The sequence below is a fragment of the Corylus avellana genome, chromosome ca1 (genome assembly GCF_901000735.1).
Source record: "Corylus avellana chromosome ca1, CavTom2PMs-1.0".
Classification (NCBI taxonomy): domain Eukaryota; kingdom Viridiplantae; phylum Streptophyta; class Magnoliopsida; order Fagales; family Betulaceae; genus Corylus; species Corylus avellana.
Window position 1 is genome coordinate 29,870,957 of NC_081541.1, and position 21,115 is coordinate 29,892,071.

General features: G+C 35.6%; 3 protein-coding genes across 7 annotated transcripts; all 3 read right to left on the reverse strand.

The window, feature by feature from the left end:
• Positions 1 to 495: 495 nt before the first annotated feature.
• Positions 496 to 5,298, reverse strand: LOC132191961 (uncharacterized). Of its 2 annotated transcripts, none has more exons than XM_059607115.1 (4): positions 5,233 to 5,298; positions 2,006 to 2,720; positions 1,818 to 1,901; positions 496 to 922 (listed from the first exon to the last, which is right to left on the reverse strand). In XM_059607115.1, exons 2-4 carry the CDS (start codon positions 2,709 to 2,711, stop codon positions 819 to 821), a joined length of 894 nt encoding a protein of 297 aa, XP_059463098.1. In that variant the 5' UTR covers positions 2,712 to 2,720; positions 5,233 to 5,298; the 3' UTR covers positions 496 to 818. The 2 variants fall into 2 exon arrangements, with proteins under 2 accessions (XP_059463098.1, XP_059463107.1); XM_059607124.1 differs by having other exon boundaries at positions 2,006 to 2,725.
• Positions 5,299 to 7,371: 2,073 nt separating this feature from the next.
• LOC132180503 (ubiquitin domain-containing protein DSK2a-like) lies at positions 7,372 to 12,632 on the reverse strand. Of its 4 annotated transcripts, none has more exons than XM_059593378.1 (8): positions 11,980 to 12,632; positions 10,693 to 11,490; positions 9,895 to 10,103; positions 9,683 to 9,796; positions 9,353 to 9,411; positions 8,077 to 8,105; positions 7,877 to 7,969; positions 7,372 to 7,793 (listed from the first exon to the last, which is right to left on the reverse strand). In XM_059593378.1, exons 1-8 carry the CDS (start codon positions 12,224 to 12,226, stop codon positions 7,645 to 7,647), a joined length of 1,698 nt encoding a protein of 565 aa, XP_059449361.1. In that variant the 5' UTR covers positions 12,227 to 12,632; the 3' UTR covers positions 7,372 to 7,644. The 4 variants fall into 4 exon arrangements, with proteins under 4 accessions (XP_059449361.1, XP_059449345.1, XP_059449367.1 ...); XM_059593362.1 differs by having other exon boundaries at positions 10,690 to 11,490; XM_059593384.1 differs by having other exon boundaries at positions 7,877 to 7,966; positions 11,980 to 12,631.
• Positions 12,633 to 14,552: 1,920 nt separating this feature from the next.
• Positions 14,553 to 18,482, reverse strand: LOC132162573 (U-box domain-containing protein 15-like). The gene is made up of 4 exons (XM_059572829.1): positions 18,055 to 18,482; positions 17,813 to 17,929; positions 16,248 to 16,679; positions 14,553 to 15,789 (listed from the first exon to the last, which is right to left on the reverse strand). The coding sequence occupies exons 1-4, from the start codon at positions 18,370 to 18,372 to the stop codon at positions 14,734 to 14,736; spliced, it is 1,923 nt and encodes a 640-aa protein (XP_059428812.1). The 5' UTR covers positions 18,373 to 18,482; the 3' UTR covers positions 14,553 to 14,733.
• Between the last annotated feature and the right edge of the window lie 2,633 nt (positions 18,483 to 21,115).

A 21,115-nucleotide genomic window follows, 5' to 3' on the forward strand; every position in this document is an offset into this window, starting at 1 on the left:
TTATCAAACCGAAACCGAAATGAAATCGTTTATCAAACGACTCGTGCTTCCGGCCTTCCACAATTTGTTGGTGGGTCGCCAATTTTTTTTAAAACAATTATGATTTTCTGAATTTCTGATTTTTTTTTTTTTTTTTTTGTATTTTTTTCTAAAAAAAATTCCAGCATATTTTTGTCATATTTGGTACAAAATTGATACATTACAATTTTATGGTAATTTGAAAAGAAATTGAAAATTGAAAGTTTGGAGGAATATTGCAAATTAATTACTTGGTAGTTTGAGAGAGGGTAAGCTTGCTAATATGTGATTTTTTTAATAAAAAATAAAAAATGTGTTGCATGCGTATAAGTTGAGAAACTTTGTACCAGAAAATGGTATCTCCAATTATACTCATCATCCTAACTTTAATCAATAATCAATTGGATTAAGTCAACTAAGACTAATTTAGAGTTAAAAATAATAACAATTATCAGATAAGTCTCTGAAGAACTTGCATTTATACAAAAAAAAAAAGAAGAAAGTTAAGGATGATGAGATACTGCCAACCAGAAAAGAGGCAATGCCTCAACAGTTGATGCAGTAACAAGTTTTCACATGTTGTCAACAGCATCTCTCACTTGCATTTGACATGAATAAATACAATGGCAATCAAGATATTACAGTGATTACCAATCAAACAAGTGGAAACAAGGGGGAGGATGACTACTGCAGAAATGCCAGGGAAATAAATTAATTAAAAAAAAAAAAAAAAAAAAGTCAGCTCAGTTGTGTGCAAACCATCTTTTGCCCAACACACCATGAAATGAACACTACGGCGTTCATCCCATCTTCTCTAACCGGTCTTGATGAGTAGAGGGTGCTTTAAAATTCTTCATAGATTTTCCCAGGACATTCAGAGAAGCAACCCGCTGCAACTCTTTTGCTGCGACGAAAATAAAACAAATTATAATGAAATAGAGGGCCTACCTAATGGCAAAAGAAAATTTTCAACAAATGAAATGCTACATTGGACAAAGACATAATAATTAGGAGTAGCAGTTTGCAGTCGCATATCAAGTTCAAGTCGTGCCGATGCATAGATATAAGATCAAATCCATCAATTCTAACCCAACCCACTTAATTAAACGGATTAAATCTCTCGACATGTTGGGTTCGTGTTCACGAGTCATGTCAAAAATTGTCGGCTCTAAACATAATAGAACAAGTTACAATACTTGTGAACATCGCTATCTAACACCATCAACCAATTGTAACTAATGTTGCCACCATAAAACACGTATGAATACACACTATGATACATTTAATGCTCATCGTTATGGCCATGGAGTGACAAAAAATGTGAATAATTTACTGCATTTTCACCCTCTAATAAGTTTGACGCTTCATACCTGTGTTGCGCAGAAGCTCGTGTCATGTTAACAGTTATATCACTATTCAAATTTCTATAAAGTTGCCTTCCTAGAAACCTTCTGCCCATGTTTTACACACATAATTATAGGTCAGTAGGAGAAAATAACTCTGTAGCAGATCCTAAAATCATCAATGGTCATAAAGCAAGTTATAAAGCTAAAAATGTCCATTTTTGTGAACTACCCTAAAGGAAGTCTAACAAGGAGAAGATATCGATAATCAGGAACAGTGATCAGACCATCTATCCAGAACAAAAATGAATGCTAGACAATAAATCATCCAAAAATATCGTCAAATAAATCATCTAAAAATGCAAGACAACAAAAAGGAAGATATCTATAATCTGGAAGATTCTGTTTAAGAGAGTTGAAAAGTAAAAGGCAGGAAAAGCCACAATTTCATCCTACCTTCCTCCAGGGAAAGCTGAATCGATCTCTTTTCCAACTCAACAGCGTGTTTGCTGAGTTCAACTGGAGAGAGCGTGCGAAGCACTAAAAGAATCACAAAATTGAAGGGAAAAAAAATTCTATTAGAATTTAAGTAGGCAGCAAAATAAAACATCTTATGGTGACTTCTTTAACATAGAAGGGCTTACTCTGGAGATAATCCTCCTGATCCGCTTGATCCACCTTTCTTAATAACATCTGCAGTTGATGATATCGATCTTCCCACTGTAGATTTTTCAATCCCTTTGGATTACTCAACGAAGGGACAGCAGAAGCAACAGGATGATAATTGGATTCCGCTGCTGCTAACCTCATACCAGGCTTTCCAAGAGAATGAGGAACTGAAGGTTTTCCAGACGAGCTTATTGGTGCTGCCATCGGAAAAGGTGCAAATGCTGGAAAACAAGAAACCTTTGGCTCCTCCACCTGGGATTTGGGTTGGGTGGTCTCCTCCTGAGCAAGTTGCCTTGACTGCAGGCAATCAGCATTAATGCTTGTGCTATCACCAGTGCCGCTCTTGCCTAATTCTGCTTCAGATTTTCTACGGACATAGACAAGATGCCCATTTGCAGCATTGCTGCAAGGAGATTGGTGGTGAGGGGGGCTCACAGGGCACTCAAGTGAGGGCCTCTTGGCACCAGAAACTTTAATGGCATCAATAATTGGACCTCTATCCTTCAAAAGTGGAGAGTTTCCAGTAGAGTTGGGCACCATAATTCTATTATCATTCTGCAAATCTCTCAATGCCATCTTCTTTGCAGCACCAGGCAATTGCTTATCATGAGTAGGAAAGTCATTTTCGGTATTTGCCATCCCATATTCACTGAATTTTGAGTCTATTGTCTGTTGAACCATCTGAATCAACTTGACTTCAAAAGAAAATATTTTAGAAATTCATAATACAAATACAAAAATTACAGGTCAAAACGACAAAGCTTGAAACTAAACAACAGAAAATGACTGAAACACAGGAGATGACTTATATGAAATACAAGCTGGATGGCACAAAATTCGTATATGTCCTTGATATTGGTCCCAGTGCAAATGAGTATCGATTAAAAGATGTGCTACTCCCACAAGGCTTGGCAGATAAAGATGTCATGCAAGTAAACTCTTTTCCTCCATTTAGGATCTGAGTACGTGAACAAGATTTTATGTGCAAGAAACAAAAAGAAAACTAGCTTCTTATAATAGCTCAAGCAAGAAGATGCACTACCACATTTTACTGCACACTAACAACATAATGAAAGGAAAAATGCACATCATTCTCAAAAAAAAAATAAAAAAAAACAAGATGAAAAGCAAACACCAGAGATGCAAATAAGATACTCAAACAATAGACAGCATGCTAGTCTCTTTGACATGAAGTGTTTTGCAAAAATTATAAGAACTTGTAGAATTAGATATACACAGAGATCAAGTTTTTATTACGAAAGAGAAACAAAAAGAAAAGGATAAGATACTCCAACTTTCAAGTTTATGGTCTAGGGGCAGACATGTTTTTAACACATGAGATCTACACCTCACACACCTACAGTGCATGCTTAAAGGTTAGCCAAGACATCTTCAAGCATCTGCTTGCAACAAGCCCAGATGTATAAGATGATGACGATTCACAGGTTATGATAGGCACCTGAGGTTGGGTAGTGACGGGAGATGGGATTTGAGAGCTCCTTTCGGGTAGGAGAGACAACAACTCTCACTTAGGGTAGAAGAACACCACAATACTCCACTCAGGGTAGGAGAAGACTACAATGACAACACAATAACACCTAAAAGATAACATATCAAATATTCAAATAAACCTAATCCTACATAATTGAAATCCTATTTTAACTCAACTATTAATCTAATCTAATCCTAATGATTCCAACTTAACCTTATCTTATCCCTATCAGGTTACAAATTGGCATTCAATAAAATTGATAGCAAAAAAAAAAAAAGTAAATAATGGTTCAATCAAGTTCAACCACCCACACTCCCCAGGAATAACCATAGATCAATTAAGTTTCTAGATCATTTCGACTAGTGATTAAGCAATGGAAAAAGTTTTGATTAACCGAAACCTCTCACCAATTAGCAATAAGTTGTAATTGACCAACTTTCAATCATCAGAATAATGGAAACAGATATAATGATCAATGAAAACTGAGCACATCCGGAGCTGTAATTTGTAACTAATCACCAATACATACAGATGATAATGGGATCGGGCATGCTTACAAATTATAAGCAAGTAGAAATAGTGACTAAGAGAAACAGCCGGCAAATAACTTAATCAAGTGTTAATAGAATCATATTAGAGTTGTCCTGTGTAATAGCTTACAAGTCACAGTTTGATAACATATAGAAGAATTCCTCAAGAAGTTTCTTTAGTACGTGAAGCAACATAATAATTTGGAATTGAAATTTGGATATGATATAATTTTCTCTAAAGCAAATCCACAAGAAAATCCAATTAAGGCAATCCACCAATTAGACCATTACTCTTCTCGATTAACTAGTGCATAAGTACTTCCTCAAGCAGCACCACAATTTGATGCCCGAAAAAATAGTCAAACAATCTTCACTATGCACATATCTATAACTTTCTTCTTGATATTTCAGTTGCCTTATTATGTAGTTTAAAAATGTAAAGGACTGACTACATCTTCGAACAAGTTTTATTCTACACAGCCAAGGTAATTACAAATGGAAACAATTAAGGATTTCTAGACACAATCAAGCTATTAATGAGTAAAATTGAGGAAACACCGTCAATGGCATAGGCTAAGCACGCATTGGCCAATGAATTCTCTCTTTTTTCATTTTCCTGGTGTGAAAATTAAATTCTACGTAATAAAATGGAAATGCAACAAAAAAAACTTACTCACACCACAAGAAAATCCCTAATCCCTTACATGGAATTACTGTAGCACCGAACAATTGAACCGTTACGCGCTCCAATACACCAATGCACACTGTTTTCAGGGAAGTACCAATTCAAGGACTCATAGAATAGTCCAGTAATTATCTCCGTTCATGTTAAATCACTCCATTTTCGATCTTTCAGTAAATTCAAGACAACAATGCAGAAAACACAATACCCATCATTCAGAATGCTTTGTTAAACATAAAATTTCCAAATTTTGAAACACGGGTTCTATTAAAATCAAGTATAGACAATACCCATTAGAATGAATTTTCAAAATGAGCTTCCCACATACAGATTCACATGCAATCAAAATTCTTGATCATCATCCACAAAAACGCCTAAATATGCATACCAACAAAATGAAACAACCAATTCAACAGAGTAAACCTCTACGCAGAAAGGAAAACTACGAATTGGAGAAGATTTCGGATCAAAGCAGAGAACGAAGAGCATTATTATTACCTTAGCTCATTGGAAGCGCTCTGTGCGAAAAAGAGAATAACATGTTTCAAAGCTGGTAGCTTTCGCTCTAACAATATGAGAATTTGTCAGTTAGTCCCTCGGGTTTGTACGTTTACGAATTTTGAGACTGGTCCTGAAATTATTTAGTATTACAATCAGCCTCGAAAGTTTAGGCTATATATATACACGGGAAATTGCCAAAAGTCCTTGAGTTTTAGTTTTGTGACAGATAAGGACCCGAATTTTGAATTTACACTATTAAAGTCCTGAATTTTGCTTGAGTCACAAATAAAAATATGAAAACAATTTGTTAAGGTAAGATCAATGAAAACATGACACATGTATTTAAGTACACCAAAAAAAAACATTAAAAAAATAAAAAAATAGAGATTATCTCCGCTGTCACCTTTCACCCCACAGAGAGAAGTAGTGGAGAGTAGCTTTGCCCCCATAACGTAACAGTGGGGTGGCTCTATCCCCGCCCATGTGATAAAGAGGCAATGAGCTCCACCTCCACACACCTATGTGGGGGTGACTCTACATTGTCATAGATGAGGTGGCTTCATACATATTATCTCTATACAACATAATGTTACTAAGTTCTTATAATATTATTTAACTTAAGAAAAGCAATATGCACATTTGCATTATTGCTCCAAAAGTAATAGTCAAGTTACATTTGGAGCTCCCTATAATCACCAATAAAACTTAGTCTTAACTTGTAAGGAATCAATATGAGATTTAGCACCCATAAGTAACTTTATAATCCATCTACTCAATGTGAACAATCTATCTTCTTATTGCGTAACTAAATTTTTTATGTATCTCATACAAATTCACTCCCACCCAGCCACCTCTCTATGGGGGATGGACGGAGGTAGAGCCACCCCATCACCCCCTCTATGAAGCGAGTGGGGGTGGAGCCACCCAACCCCCTCTCTATGAAGGTGAAGCCACAATACAATGCCTCCATTTGTGGGGGTATAGGGTGGCAATTGGGTGGATCTCCATTCCCTCTTCTCTTTCTTTTTTTATTTTATTTTATTTTTTATTTGTGTATTTTATTTTTTGGTGTAATTGCCTACATGGCAAGATGACGTATGTCTGAATACATGTGTGACGTTTTCATTGGTTTGACGTAGACAATATGACAAGTAACAAGTTTTCAGTTAAAAATTAGACAAAAAGGCTCAAGCAAAACTCAAGACTTTTAATTATCAAAATTAGAAATTCATATCCTTTTTTGTATAGAGGCAAAAACTCAAAGACTTTTTAGGACATTTTTCCTATAGAGAAAAGTACATATATGCCCTCAAATTAACGCTCAATTTGCAATATCCTTCTCTAACTAAAGATTGCATCAATGTCCTCACCCACCTTGTTCCTAACTACTAAAAATTTGCGATGTACCTCTTTTGTCCAACAAAATGACAAAAATGCCTTAAAATGTTATAAGACAAAAATACCCTTAAATTTTTTTGTTTTAAAAAAAAAAAACGTGGGTCTTATGCGCCACAACGACTATGGATTTTGCAAAGAGTCGAAGACCCACGGTGTTCGTGAGTCTTGTGACCCAAGACAATACCGTAGACCTGATGAGTTGCCATGAGTCTATTACCATTTCTTCTTTTTTTTTTTTTTTTTATTAAGGGTATTTATGTTATTTTGAAATTAGGGGACCTATTAAATTTTTGGTAGATTGAAGAATCGACATTGATGCAATCTTTTGTTTGAGGCACATCGCAAATAAAATATTAGTTTGAGAGGAGTATATATACTTTTTTCTTTCCCATAAACACGACTACATCGGGGTAACAATTCGTGTTTATCTATTAAATTCAGATTGTGTCGAGACATAAACATAAAACTATATAAGTGAACCCTAACTTGACTCATTTAATTAAATAGATTAAACCCATTAATCTTAACTCACTAATTTTGCATTGAATCTTTTAAGAGTGCGTATAAATCTCAGCACAAAGTTATCCATAGAGAGAGAGAGAGAGAGAGAGAGATAGAGAGTAAACATCTTATAAAAATAAATAAATGACTCCTACTATAAAAGGGGATTCTAGAAAATGTTCGTTGAAAATTGCAAATGCCTAATGTGACAATCTTATCGCCAATCCAAGATACATGTAAAAATTCAACATTCCAACAAGATCTGATTGAAATAGTCTCACAAAAACATATTTGAAAATTGTGTATGTACACGAGAGACAAGAGAGGCACCAAAATAATCCGGTAAGGCACATACGCTTATAATCCACAAGCTCACAGCTCTATCACAGCGTGTCCTTGCTTATTAACACGCCCAAAATGGAATGTCAGCACATGGCATGCCTTTGGAAGATACTATTCATACAAAGTCCAAATGAGTTTCTATGAAAAACGTAAAAAAGACCCTAAAAATTATTGCCCGAGATTCCCTAAAAGTCGCTCTACCGCAGCATGGACATTCCCAGCCGTAGCACGCAGTGCCCTGATGTTCTCCTGAGTATCAAAGAAACCCATTTCTTGGAGCTGTGAAAGTTGGGTTGCATACATTTCTTCTGGGGGCACTACAGAAACAAAACATAAATTTTCAGTAGCAACCTAACAGCTAGATTAACCTAAAAAATGAGATCAATTCAATAATTCTAACCGTTGGGGTTATTTGGAACAGACAAGCTGCCAGCTCCAAGACCACCAAACATGTTCATCATCAGCTCCAGAGCAGCAGTATTAGGTGTTCCTGCTAAATGCAAGAGATTAAATCAATGCAAACTTATTGGGATAGAAAAACATGAAAAAGAATGATTATTAATAAAAACATAAATTCCAAATCCTTGTCTTCTGAATTACCTGTAGTCCCACCAGTCTGAGCTCGATCCCTGCAAGAGAGCAAGTAAATGATTCATAAGAGCGCAACAACATGAATTCTTAAATGCTGGTCAACGTCATGCAAATAAACGTCTACAAAGAGCACAGTTTGTAAGGCCATATGGCAAATTGAGAAATGCTATTTATCACAACCATTTATTACATTCATTTTACACCGGCTTACGTGATATGTTTGTAAGTGATTTTCCTTTTATTTTTTTTTGAAGTAACTGACATAAGAAGTCATTAAAACATACCACGTCAGCCGGTGTGATAAATAAGTGTGAAGAGTAACATTATTCGGTAAATTTTACATACCTAATGTTTGACAAGCCACAGAAAAATTGAATCAATCGAAGGAGATGAGAATAGGGTAGTAGCACTATAATTATAATTCAGATAAAGACGTGGCCATTTATTAAAATCCAAGGATAATGATCTTTTACAAGTATCCAAAACAATGGTGTGTTTGACAAGTAGCAGAGAAATTGAATGAGTCCATGGGGATATGAGTAGACTAGTGACATTATAGGCAATATAATTAAGCTAAAGAGGAGGCCATTTCTCAGAGCCCAAGAATAATTATCTTTTATAACAAGTATCAAGACAATGTGTATGCATGTTGAGTGTTTTGAAAAGTGTTTTTTCTGTTGTGATTTGAAAAGGTTTTTGAGGTGATATAAAGTTGAGAAGAAAAAAATGTGGGGTCCACTTATGAAAATTGTATGGTAAATTTTTTGGAAAGTGTTTTGTGTTTTCAAAGAAACAAATACTAAACATGTTTATTTTGAGGAAACACAAGCAAATATGGAGGTGACTTATTACTAACAAAAAAAAATAAAAAGAAAGAGAAGAGTGGTCTTGCGGCCACCCCTGACCAGGACAGAGGTGGCCGTGTGGCAACCTCTCTCTTTTTAAGTAATAAGTCAGCTCTACACCTAAAATAACAAGCACCTACTTTCTCAAATATTTCAATAAGGTGCAAAAAGTTCTCAAAAAAATGTGTTGTGTTTTGTTTGTTTGAAAAGTGTTCATGATACTCATTTAAATGCTTGTAACATCCAGAGGGACAGAAATCAGTTGCCACGTAAAGTAATTCACTGAATTTCTAGCAATTGCTGACTAATCATCTGGAGAACAATCATGATAAGTCATCAGGTAATTGTATGGGAGCAAAATCTGCATGAACCCATCACAAACTTGAAAAAACAAACTAACAGCACCAATCACTGTTAGTGACAGATACATCCTCACTTACTGGGTTGATTGCCGTTGATTGAGCCGAGACATAAGTGACTGCTGTAAAGATAGCATTTGCTGCAAGAGGAAGCACGGAAAGGAGCAAAAAGAAGGTCAAGCATGGGTGAATCACAATTCAACTTCATAGTGAAAATATAGAGAGCATGATCGCCTAAAATGTAAGATTGTTGCCACCTAAAACTCAATCTCAATATTAAGTGGCATCAACTAGTTCAATCAAAATATCAAATACAAACAACCAGACTCATGCATAAAAATTTACTGATTCTACATATATATATATGGAGAGAAAGAGACAAAGATTGAGACCATGTTTGCAAAAGTGTACCTGCATTGTCTCGGGGTTAGTTAACTGACGTAGAAGATCTGGATTTTGCATCATTTCTCTCAATTGAGGATTCATATCAACCATGCCACGAAGTTGTGGGTTGAGGCTAAGAATCTGAAATTTTTTTTTAAAAAAAACTATTGAATACATGAAAGAGCCCAACTCTCAAACAATATAATAATCAGCTCAAGTAATCTTCCTAGTTGTAGTACCTGATTCATATATTGAGGATTGGAGAGCAAGCTTTGCATCATCTGAGATACAGCTGGATTTTGCAAAAACTGATTCAGAAGAGAAGCATCCGAGGGGCCATTAAACATGTTTTCCATATCAGGGAGACCAAGCCCGCCAAGGCCGCCAATTCCAGGGGGCCTTGTTTCCCCAGCAGCATTTGGCCTTGTAGTCGTTGTCTGAGTACCACCTGACATTTTGTACATTAATACATGTGAGAAATATGGCTAGTGACATTCACAATTAACAGATTCTAATAACCACCCCAAACTATTTTGAAAAATAATTCCATAAAGGCAACGATTTTCCGCTGGGAATGTAAGATATTCTCGTCTGCCCAATTGTCCAGCTTAATCCCAACTACACTAACACTCAAGTAAGGCATGAGAGTTATTCAGGTAATATAATGCTCTTGCAATATTCTAACTGAGTGTGAAAAGAATAGTGGATAGATCCAATAACATAACATTTGAGATTTGCGCAAGAAGAAACATGTACCACATAGATAAGAGTGCAGGGGGCACATAGAGTGGCTTTGGCAAGTAATAGATTGGTATTGACATTCCACATCCATTAATTAAGTTTGCAGAACCAAAGTTGTTTGGTGCATCAGAACCATGTGTCTGACTGCAAAGCTATAGATCCTCTTTTCAACAATTGACAACAGACCTCTCCTTTGTGTGTTGATTTTCTTTTCTATAATACTACTTAAGTAGATATGAATGCCAGAGCTGGAACATAAAAACTGCGAAAGAGAACAGAAGAGCAAAGCTTACCACCTGTATTGCTCCAAGGATTTGGGAGTGGGTTTGTATTTGGAGAACTAAGCCCTGGTGTTGTTTCAGAATCAGTAGTTGAAGGGTTATTAGAACCATCCCTGACTTGGGTCCCACCTTGGTTTGCCAAAAGTGCTGCAAACGGGTTTGAACCCAAATCATTTCCAGTGTTTCCACCCATCGTTGTAGCATTCAGAAACGGTTCCTGAACATTTTCATACATACGTCTGAGCATGTTAAACCCCTCAGGGGACGATTCAATGTTGCTCATCGCCCTGTCAGTGTTTCGCATCATCTCACGCATGAGCTCAGGGTTCCTCGCAGCTTCTATTGTCTGTCGGAGAATGCCAGGGTCATTAAGTACGTGAGCAAGCTCTGGATTCCGGTCAATGATCTCACGCATCTGAGGATTGCTCATAATCAAGCTTCGCATTAAGTCAGGGTTGTTCATTAGGCCCTGAATGGCGGGCATGTTCATTATTTCCCTCATCATGTTTGGGTTCTGAGTCAGTTGTTGCTGCACTTGTTCAAATTCCGGCAGTCCAGCTCCAAATAAACCAGGTGCCTCTCCACTGCCTAGCGCACTGAGACCAAGTCCAGGAAATAAAGATGCAGCAAGACCAGCATTTCCCAAGCCCCCACCTTCGTTTGAGCCAACACCCCGTGTAACACCTGGAGCACTGTTGGGGCTTCCAGAATTAGCATTAGCAGTAGCAGTAGCAGTAGCATTTGCAGCAGCAGGTGTTGACGCAGCTGAAGCAAACCCACGAACCATGTGAACAGTGTGTTCTGCTTTCAAGCCTTCAACAAAAGTACGAAAAAAAAAATAATAAAAGATCAAACTCTTCTATTGATTCCCCATATACAAACTACTGCAAATAAGGCTCAAACAAATTACCGAGGAAAACCAATTCATTTGACCGTGGAACTCACACACACAAGGAAAAAGGAAAAGAAAGAAACTATTTGCGGAAGTACAAACTTATACACAAACCCACTTTCCTACCAATACAGACATTCAACAGATAACCCAGCAGTGTAAAGGTACAACAAACTACTATTATCCAATTGTCACTGAACTATAAAATAATTGAATGTACCCAATATTAAAAAATTAAAATTATACACTAAGATAAATTAAGGTCATAGATTCAGCATAAATACCAGGAAAAAAAAATAGAAAGACACTCTAAAAAAAAAAAAAAAACCCAATTAATAATTCTTTTTTTTAAAAAAAAATAAAAAAATACAAGAACTTCCACAGGCATAGCGAGCAATTGATACACGTACCATAGCTTTCTAGGGTTTGGTCGTCCTTCAAGATGCGACCTTTGTAAATCAATCTCTGCTGATCAGCTGGGACATCGCAACTCTGAGCAAGAACCACTTTGAATGCGCTAACCGCGGACCCAAGGCTCGTCCGCACCGTAAACTTGGAACCGTTGGAGCAGCGGATATTGATCACCACCGCTTGTTGCTCTTCTTCTCCCCCGCCGGCACTCACTCTCGGCTCGCTGGAATCACCCTCCGCACCCATACTAATCCGATCGGTCAAAAAGCGAAAGCGAAAACCCTAACCCTAACCCTAGAAAAACCAAAACAAATCAAAAACCCCCAAATCGATGCTCCTGTCTCTGTGTAATTAGAAGGCAGCGAATGGTAATACCGAATGAAAATTTTTTTTTTTATATATATATATAACACGATTATGGTCAAAAAAATTGATGGCAAATAAATAAAATTAAATAAAATTAAAAATTAAAAATAGAATTGTTTGTACACAAGAGAGATTGAGGAAGATTTGGATTGAACAGAGAGAGAGAGACAGAGAGAGAGAAAGAGCGAGGCTTTTTTGTGGGGTTTGAGTGCCCAATGTGAGAGACCAGAGATGCGTGTTTCTCTTACTTTTTTTTTCGTTAATTTTCTTTCTTTTTTGTTTTTTTGGGGGAGTAGAAAATGGAGATTCTGTACGGTTTGGTTAGCATATTCTGCGAGCTAAAGGATTGGGTTATTGTACGGTAACTTCTGTTCCCTTGGGATGGGCCTCTCAAAATTTACTATTATTCTTTAATTAATTAAATTATAAGATACTATAATGAATTGACAAAAAAAAAAAAAAATTAAGAATTTCTTTAAAATCAAAATGACAAAAAATGTTAATTAACGTGTTTTGAGGAGTTTTTTTTTTTTTAAGAAAAGAAAATTGTTTTGAGGAGTTTTTGCATTTTAAATTGTTTGTTAATGCATTTTTCTTGAAAAAAAAATAGATAAAAGGCTAAAATATAAACGAACATAGCCTATCATTTAATTAAAAATAATTATTAAGATTTTTTTTTAAATTCACATTTTAAATGATAACTTCAAGCTCATCACCAAAATTATAGGTTGGTTGTTGAATAAATATATTGACGTGATATAAAAGTAAAAGTAGTTTTAAGTTTTTTTTTTTATAAGTATTTTGTGTTTAAAGTTGCTTATTAATACTTTTTTTTAAAAAAAAAAAAAAAAATCCTAAAGGGCAAATACATTTCTCAACAAACGTTATTAAACAAAGCCTATATATTTAGTCTTCTTTTTCTTTTTCTTTTTTTAAAGGTATTTTCGTTTTTAAAAGTCTTTGAAAATTGAAATCCTTATTCATTAGGGATTATTAATTTTTATTTGTAATAATTAAGAATCTTTGTTAATAAGAATTTAAGAGTTAGGGGTTAGTCATTGATTTCCTGGTTTTTTTCATTTCCACTACTAATGGTTTATCAAACACAATCACTTTTACTGCCTCTACTATAGTGACAATTCTTCTTTATACCAGATAACTCCTCAGTTATTGGGCTATGGTTTGCTCTAAAAAAGGACCTATAAGAAAACAACAAAACCAACCGGAAACTAATTCCATTATTCTTAAGGATTCGTGAAAACAAAATCTAAGAAAAGGACTAAAATTTCGTCCCATAAATCCCTATTAAAAGCAAATCTAAAGAGAAGACATTCTTATTTAAAATAATGAAAATGCAATAACTACAGAAAAACAACAAAAACCCAACACGCCCTCATGTGTTCCACGCGCCGCTAGAAAACACTCAAAGGGCTATTGACACATGCACCCCGGTCGATCTACATTGAAGGTAAAAAAATGAGGGGAAATAAGGAAAGGGGGCGTGGAGGAGAGAGTCGTAACTCCCTCCCCCAACTCTACTATGCTCTCTCTCTCTAGGGTTTGATGGTTCTACGTAAAGGATTACAAGCTGTAACTTATAAATATTGGAGATTTTTCACTTATTAAAAATCAAGTCTTTGGCCTTATTTGAAGAAGAAGAAAAAAATTGTTGTTTTTTTTTATCTCTTCCATTAAGCAATGAGCTGAGCTTGTTCTTAGTATGTATCTTGTGATGATTGTTCTCGAGTGCTTAACATATTAACTTTGTATCCTTTGGGTGGATTTTTTTTTTTTTGTTTGGATGGTGAGTTGTGATTTCAGTTGTCTGTTTTTACAAGTGCCAATGGGTTGGGACTGAGATTTGGAAGCCCAAATTTGGTGGATTGGGTTCAATAGAGGGGAGTTGGGTTTTAATTCAAATTAGAGCAGACTAATGGAGTTAATTACATTAAGGATTTAAAACATGTGGAATAAGGGGGGTTATGTGAAATTTGCCATTTAATTATCTTGTAGTTTGGGAGGCCTGGCTAACTTGAATTTAGCCATTATCATCATCTTCCTTTCTATCTTGGGAACTTTAGAGAGTCTTACACATAAATGCAATGTCCATGATTTGTTTTATTTCATTATTTTCTTCTAGTGAAAACGAGAAAGAGATAAAGTGATCAAAGTTTGTAGATTTGTTTAACTTGTTAACAACCGACAACTTCTTATAACATAATCAAATCTAAACTCTGTACAATTCTTAGTATGTTTGAATTTGAAGCCAAGGCATAATATTATAAAAGAAAGCACACAACTTGAAATTTGATGTATGCTCCCCATAAGCATAATTAGGCATCACCCAGAAGAACCAAAAAGAAAAAAGAAAACAACTTGTTGAAATATCAGGGAATATGTTCACACTTGCTCATGTGATTCAAAAGGGAATTTGCTTTTCTTTGTGCTCTATTTGTTCCACTTCTTGTAATCTCTACCAAATGCTCATACACACCATACTGAAGTGCAGCCAAAACCAAAGACGAATTGTTTAACCCCAACTGTAGCAAAACTGATGTAGCACATTCCTTGTTCTTGGAGGTACCATTTCTAATAATGTCAACAAGAGTTTGAATAAAAGATAGCTTTCCGATCTCGGTCCGGCCCTCGGGAAGCGATGCAAGGAGGAACAAGATTGAGAGGGCTTCATCAGTCATGCCCAAGTTCTTATCTTCAAGCAAATGAAGTAATGGGGCTATAACACCTGCCTTAATCGCTCTGTACCTGTTAGCATGGTTTAAAGAGAGGTTAAATAAGGCAGTAGCAGCGTCCTTTTTACCTCTGAGTGTTCCATGCTGCAAAAGATGCACCAAGGGAGGTATTCCCTTCAATATGCCCACCAATTCTTTGTTCTCATCAAGTATGGACAAGCTAAACAAGGTTGCAGCAGAATTCTCTCTAGCCTCATCTGTTCCATTATGCAGGATTTCGATTATAGCAGGAATAGCTCCTTCTCTGGCTATGATTCGTTTGTTTGCCTCATCGATTGACAAGTTCAAAAGTGCTGTTACAGTGTGTTCTTGAATCTTGGAATTTTGATGGGACAGGAGCTCAACCAAAGGAGAGATTCCACCATTATCTGCAATCAAAATTCTGTTATCTGGGTTCTCTTTGGAGAGCATACGTATCTTCACAATGGCCTCTCTTTGCACATCAAGCTGGCAAGAGGATAGATTTTGGATCAGGAGAGAGATTTCCTTTATGAGTTGAGTCTTAGAGGCATCAGAGCCAACATAAGCATCTTTCTTGGGCAGTTCAAAATTGTTCTCCCGACACCATTGTCGAATAAGGTTCTTGAGGGCGAAATTTGGTGCTAGTGACAAATGATCCAAAGTTTGTCCAGTCTTTGGGCATGTTTGATGATTAGAGTCCAGCCATTTGCTTATGCTTTCTCTTTCAAATGTCTTCAAACATAGCAGAAAAAATTGTCTCAGTCCCAGAGCATGCATGATAAGGGATTCAAATTTAGAATTAGAATAACGCTATTTATTATATTACTATACTGACATACAACTGGGACAATGTAATAGTGAAAATTAGCTTCTTTTTTTTTAAAAAAAAAAGCCTCAGCATTAAAGGGTTGGAAGTCAGAAGCATTTTATGACTCCCAACAGAAGTTGGCTTGGTGTTAGATGTTGCAATTTGATCTCTCTGTTAAATGTTGGTATTAGAATGAACAGAAAATTGTACACATAACAAAGCCCTATTAGAACAGGGTGATCAATTCTGCATATGATCAATTAAATTTATCTCAGAAAATTAAAATATGGACCATATTGTAGACAGGTTTAATAAAGATTTTCTCACTTTTAATAATTGTTATATGCATGTAATTAAATAGTTATTTTCAAGGGGAGATTACCTGTCCAGTTGCCACAATAACTGGATCTGTCATGATCTCCAGTGTAATTGGACAGAGGAATTCATGAGGGATGAATGAAGACTGACACCTCCTTAGGCTTTTAGATGAAATAGGGCCATCAAGTGCAATTGTCTCTTTGATGCCTGCAATTTGTTTTAATCTGCCCAAAAGATCTATCATTTGCTGGATGTTCTCAGGAATTCGCCCACCACCTATTTGATCTTTAACTAGTTTTCTAACAGCCAGGGTCTCCTCATTCAGGTCTGTAATAGTATGCAGTTCCAATTTGATTGCCACTCTTTCTAGTATAGCACTGTCTGCATTCCTGTTATCTTTTCTAGATAATACTACCATCATATCCATTGCCAGCTCTATATCTTGTGTATCTGCTCTTCTTTGTGCTCTTTTAAGTTGCATCCTCATGAGCTCAACCTAAAGCAAATAAGTAATGCAAATATATGAGGAAATGGGAAATTTCACAAAAAAGACATTCACTATTTTTTATCGGCTTGAGCTTTTGAGTCAACCGGTAATTAAACACGATTTTAGAGCAAAGGTTTTGAGTTTAAATCCCGACTCTATTGTGATAATATATTAATCAACTGAAAGGTTCAAGTACGTTTTCACTACGAGGAAAAGTCAAAAACCAACCACCTTTCAACTACAGAATGTCCATTCAATGTCTTCAAGACACAGCAACAAACACACACACACACACACACATATACATATATGATGTGTGTGTGTGTGTATCTTCTGTTCGATACAAATAGGTCTCTTTTAATGGTAGCTAGTGGGCATAATCTTCACACAGACACAGCAACAAACACTTTCTGATGATAAAGATTCCGTCCCAAAAAGCTTTTTGTTCCACTAAAGAATCAAATCTCTCTGAGAGTACATTCAGCTTAGGATATATATATACATCAACAAATGGTATCCTATCTAAGCATCATCATCTCAACCAAATTAACAGCAGTCAAAATCATCAGGATACACAGCAACTACGTATTATGAGATTTTGAAGAAAATCAGTACTCCTTCTTCAATCAAGTCTCAAAAGCAACACTCTGATCACTATCACATTCTCTAAATCTAATATAAAAACCAAACTTGATTTATAGTACTTGCTACCTACTTAGTTTAAGTAAAAGAATCACACTGAACTTTATGCAGCCTAATTTGTAAAAACACAAACAAAACCTTAAAAAGAAACAGAAAAGAAACCAAAATATGAGCAACTCAACTATCACTTCATATGGAGTTCATAAAGTCAAGCACAAATACTTAAGAGCTCGTTTAGAACCACGCTGGTAAATAGAGTTTTTGTCTATAGAAAAACCCAGAAAGAACTTGTTAGAAAAAGCCTCATTTTCAAGCTTCCCTTAAACACAACTTTAGGCTTTTTTAGAGCAAAAAAGTCAAAGAAGTGTTTTTTTAACACAATCCCAAACAAGTATGTCACCCGCATTGTGGAAATCTTTACCTCTAACCATTGGATCTGACCAACAGGCAGAGACCTCTTAAAAAGAAGAAGAAGAAAACAAGAAAGGAGAGGAATTTACTTGTTCTTTCACTTCAACAGAGATCCCGAGCTCATCATAAGGCATACCATCTAAAGCCTGATTTAATTTGTCATAAACAGCGTGGAATCTACTCATGACTGCCTCACTTTCCAATGCCTACAATTCAATGCAGCTAGAGTTAAAAGATAAATGGGAAAAATAAACAATAAAAAAAGAGAAGCAGAGAACTAAAAGAAAGGGAGGGAGAGAGAGAGAGAGAGAGAGAGAGAGAACACACTGACCAAATAAATCTTGCTTCCATAGCTGCAATGCTTGAGCAACTTCTTTGCCGCAAGAAGTGATTTCATCAAATCGGCCAAACAATTCAAAGCCTCGCCGGAAACCGGCGTACCAAGCTCCAGAATCTCCTCCAAAAGAGGCACCAGCAGCTTCAACCTCCTGACCAAACTCAAACACTCCTTCCTCTGCGTTTTCCGGTACCCCGCGTACGATCCTACGGTCTCAATCACTCCCATCAATTCCCTAACCACATTGCTTTCATCTCCACCTTTAGATGAAACCGAAACGTTAATCCCCCCCACCTTCTCTCTTCCCTCCATTACTATAATCTCCACTACCCAAACCCAATAATTAGTACAACTAAGCTCACCACTTGAATCTCTCAAAAGGGTCTCTGATTTTCCCTAGAAAACAATTATGGTGGAGCGGTACTAAAAGGCCATTGATAGCTAGAGGGGATTATTTTTTATTTTTTATTTTTTATTTTGCGGTTATTATGGTTACTATGTTTGGCGGTTACTAAATATAGGAAAATGTTTGAAAAAACAGTTAATACGTGTTACATGGGGCGGCTTCACGCGGTTTTACGTGACAACGTTGACGCGTCTTCACGTGCTGCGGTTTTCGATTCTTCAACGTTAGGGTCCATTCCACACTGTTATCCACTCTGCTTTTCTACTTCTTTTTTACGTTAATGTTTTTACCTCTCATCCATCCTTATTTGCTCTTCCTCAATTATTGGTTGCCTGCTTCTTCTTGCACGCTTTTGTTTTTGGGTAAAATGGGTCCCCTTCTTGAATCTTTCCGACCCTTTTTTTGTGTTGTCTGCATGACTTTTGAGACCAGGAAATTGTAGGGTGGACTTGGGGGAGCCTCTGTTTTTCTGAGTTAAAAATAAATAAATAAATAAAAATTGGGTTTTGTTGGTAGGGAAAAAGTCTTGGATTGGTTGTAGCTTGAACCTAGCTAGCTAGATTCAAGTTTGTCAAAAGGTTTCAAGTTTAAACCTATCTTCAAGTTTATCAAAAAGTTGTGATTACTCCGTTAAAAACGGTATTGATTTGTGTCATGTGTTTGTGCGCATAGGATGCAAGCTAGGGATACCAAACATCACCGAATACTAACGTGACGTGCACTCATTGTATTTTTTAAGATAATATATAAAATGGTGTTTAAAAGTACTCCGTTAAAAACGGTATTAATTTGTGTCATGTGCTTATGCACATAAAATGTAAGTTGAAGATGCCAAACGTCCCCAATTACTAACGTGACTGACACTCGCAAGCCTTATCCAAAGGTTATTATTAGATTTATGTACTAAGATAATATATAAACTGATGTTTAAATGTTCACCATTATAAAATTAATAATGGTTTTATTTGCAATATAAATTAACACTTTAGATAAATATTGAAATCTAAAAATCTTGCATGTTCATTTTGTTAGATTTTCATCAATATGGTTTCTCTCTCTCACATAGGCTCATATCTCTCAATTATATATATATATATATATATACTTTTACTTTTCATTTTCTTTAAAGGCAAAAAATACAAATCGAAAAAAAAAAAAAAAAAAAACAGTGATAAAAGGATAAAAACCCTTCAAGAATACCAAAGATTATTTACAAGTGGTTATATTTTTATAATATTTAACGCTACCAACCAACAACTTTATTCTTTTTCCTTAGTGCTACGAACTTTAATTGCCTAACCTTTACTTGCTCCAGGAAAAACCACCAAACATCACCATCAACGAAATGCTCCTCACTTGTTGGGAATTAAGCTCTCATAATTAAATTAAGATTTTTATTACCTCTTCAATTATTATTTTCAATCATGGTCCTACAAATAAAATAAAATATTAAAATATTAATTAAATAATTAAATCAATCATTTTGTATTAACGGAGCACGACTCTCCGGCACCTGACTTAGTCTGTCCTTACACTCGTCTATACGTCATGTTAACTTCAACTCACGAAATATTATACTCATATATATATATATATAGAGAGAGAGAGAGAGACTAGTGTAGATATGAAAGGATGTGAATTAAGGTATATCTTCCACAATGGGTGGTGGAGGATGCACCGTCAGGGGGGGGGGGGCATTTCCTTGACCTTTCGTGGTGGGAGAAGAGGGAAGATGGGGCCATCAATTAAAGAAAAGGGTGGCAATGCCCATTTGATTTATGGCTGCCAACTCATCTTGTTTACCAAGTCAAGCCCCATTGGGTCCATAATCCATGCACCCACTAAAAATATCAGGTTTCCCAATGTCTTTAACCGATTGATTGCCTTCGAATCTCCACTAAACAAAGATGAAAAAAAATGGGGATTTTTTTTTTTTTTAATAAAAAAAAAATAGAGGTCTATTGAATTCAGGGATTATATAATTAGATGTAATCAACCCCCTTCCTGCTCAGAATAAATAAATAAATAAATCAACCCCCTTCCCACATTTAGATGAGACTCAATTTTAATTTTAATTTTAATTTTTACAACATTTGAAGAGCTTATTAATTAAGTTGATTGATAACTACATATATTACATTGATATCTATTCTTAGAACACGTGATTCTTATATGTATTTTTAATATGAGTAATGCTTGGGAACACTTTTTATATAACAACCAAAGAGCTTATTAATGAAGTTGATTGGTAACTACAATTTTTTTTGGGTTGAAGTTGGAAATTTAGGAAATTTTGCAAAAACAAATATTATTTTTCCATACAATAGAAAGATTAAAACAAATATATGTGAGAATTATATACTTTAAGGACATATGTCAGTTTAATAAATTGTGTTGGAATAATTTTCTCTAATCTAGTTTGAAAGAAAACTTTAGCCTTAAAACTTATGGAAAATTGAAATTGCATTTTCCAATAAAACAAAAAAAGAGAAAGAAAAAAAAAATGAAACGCTAAACTATTGTCTTATTAATTTGAGGTGTCATGCTACATACTCGTCTCTTATCCCACTCCCATACCACTGGCCTAATGTGACAGTACCTATCAACCATTGGAAGTATGTGAATAAGATGAAAGATGACTCTTTAGAT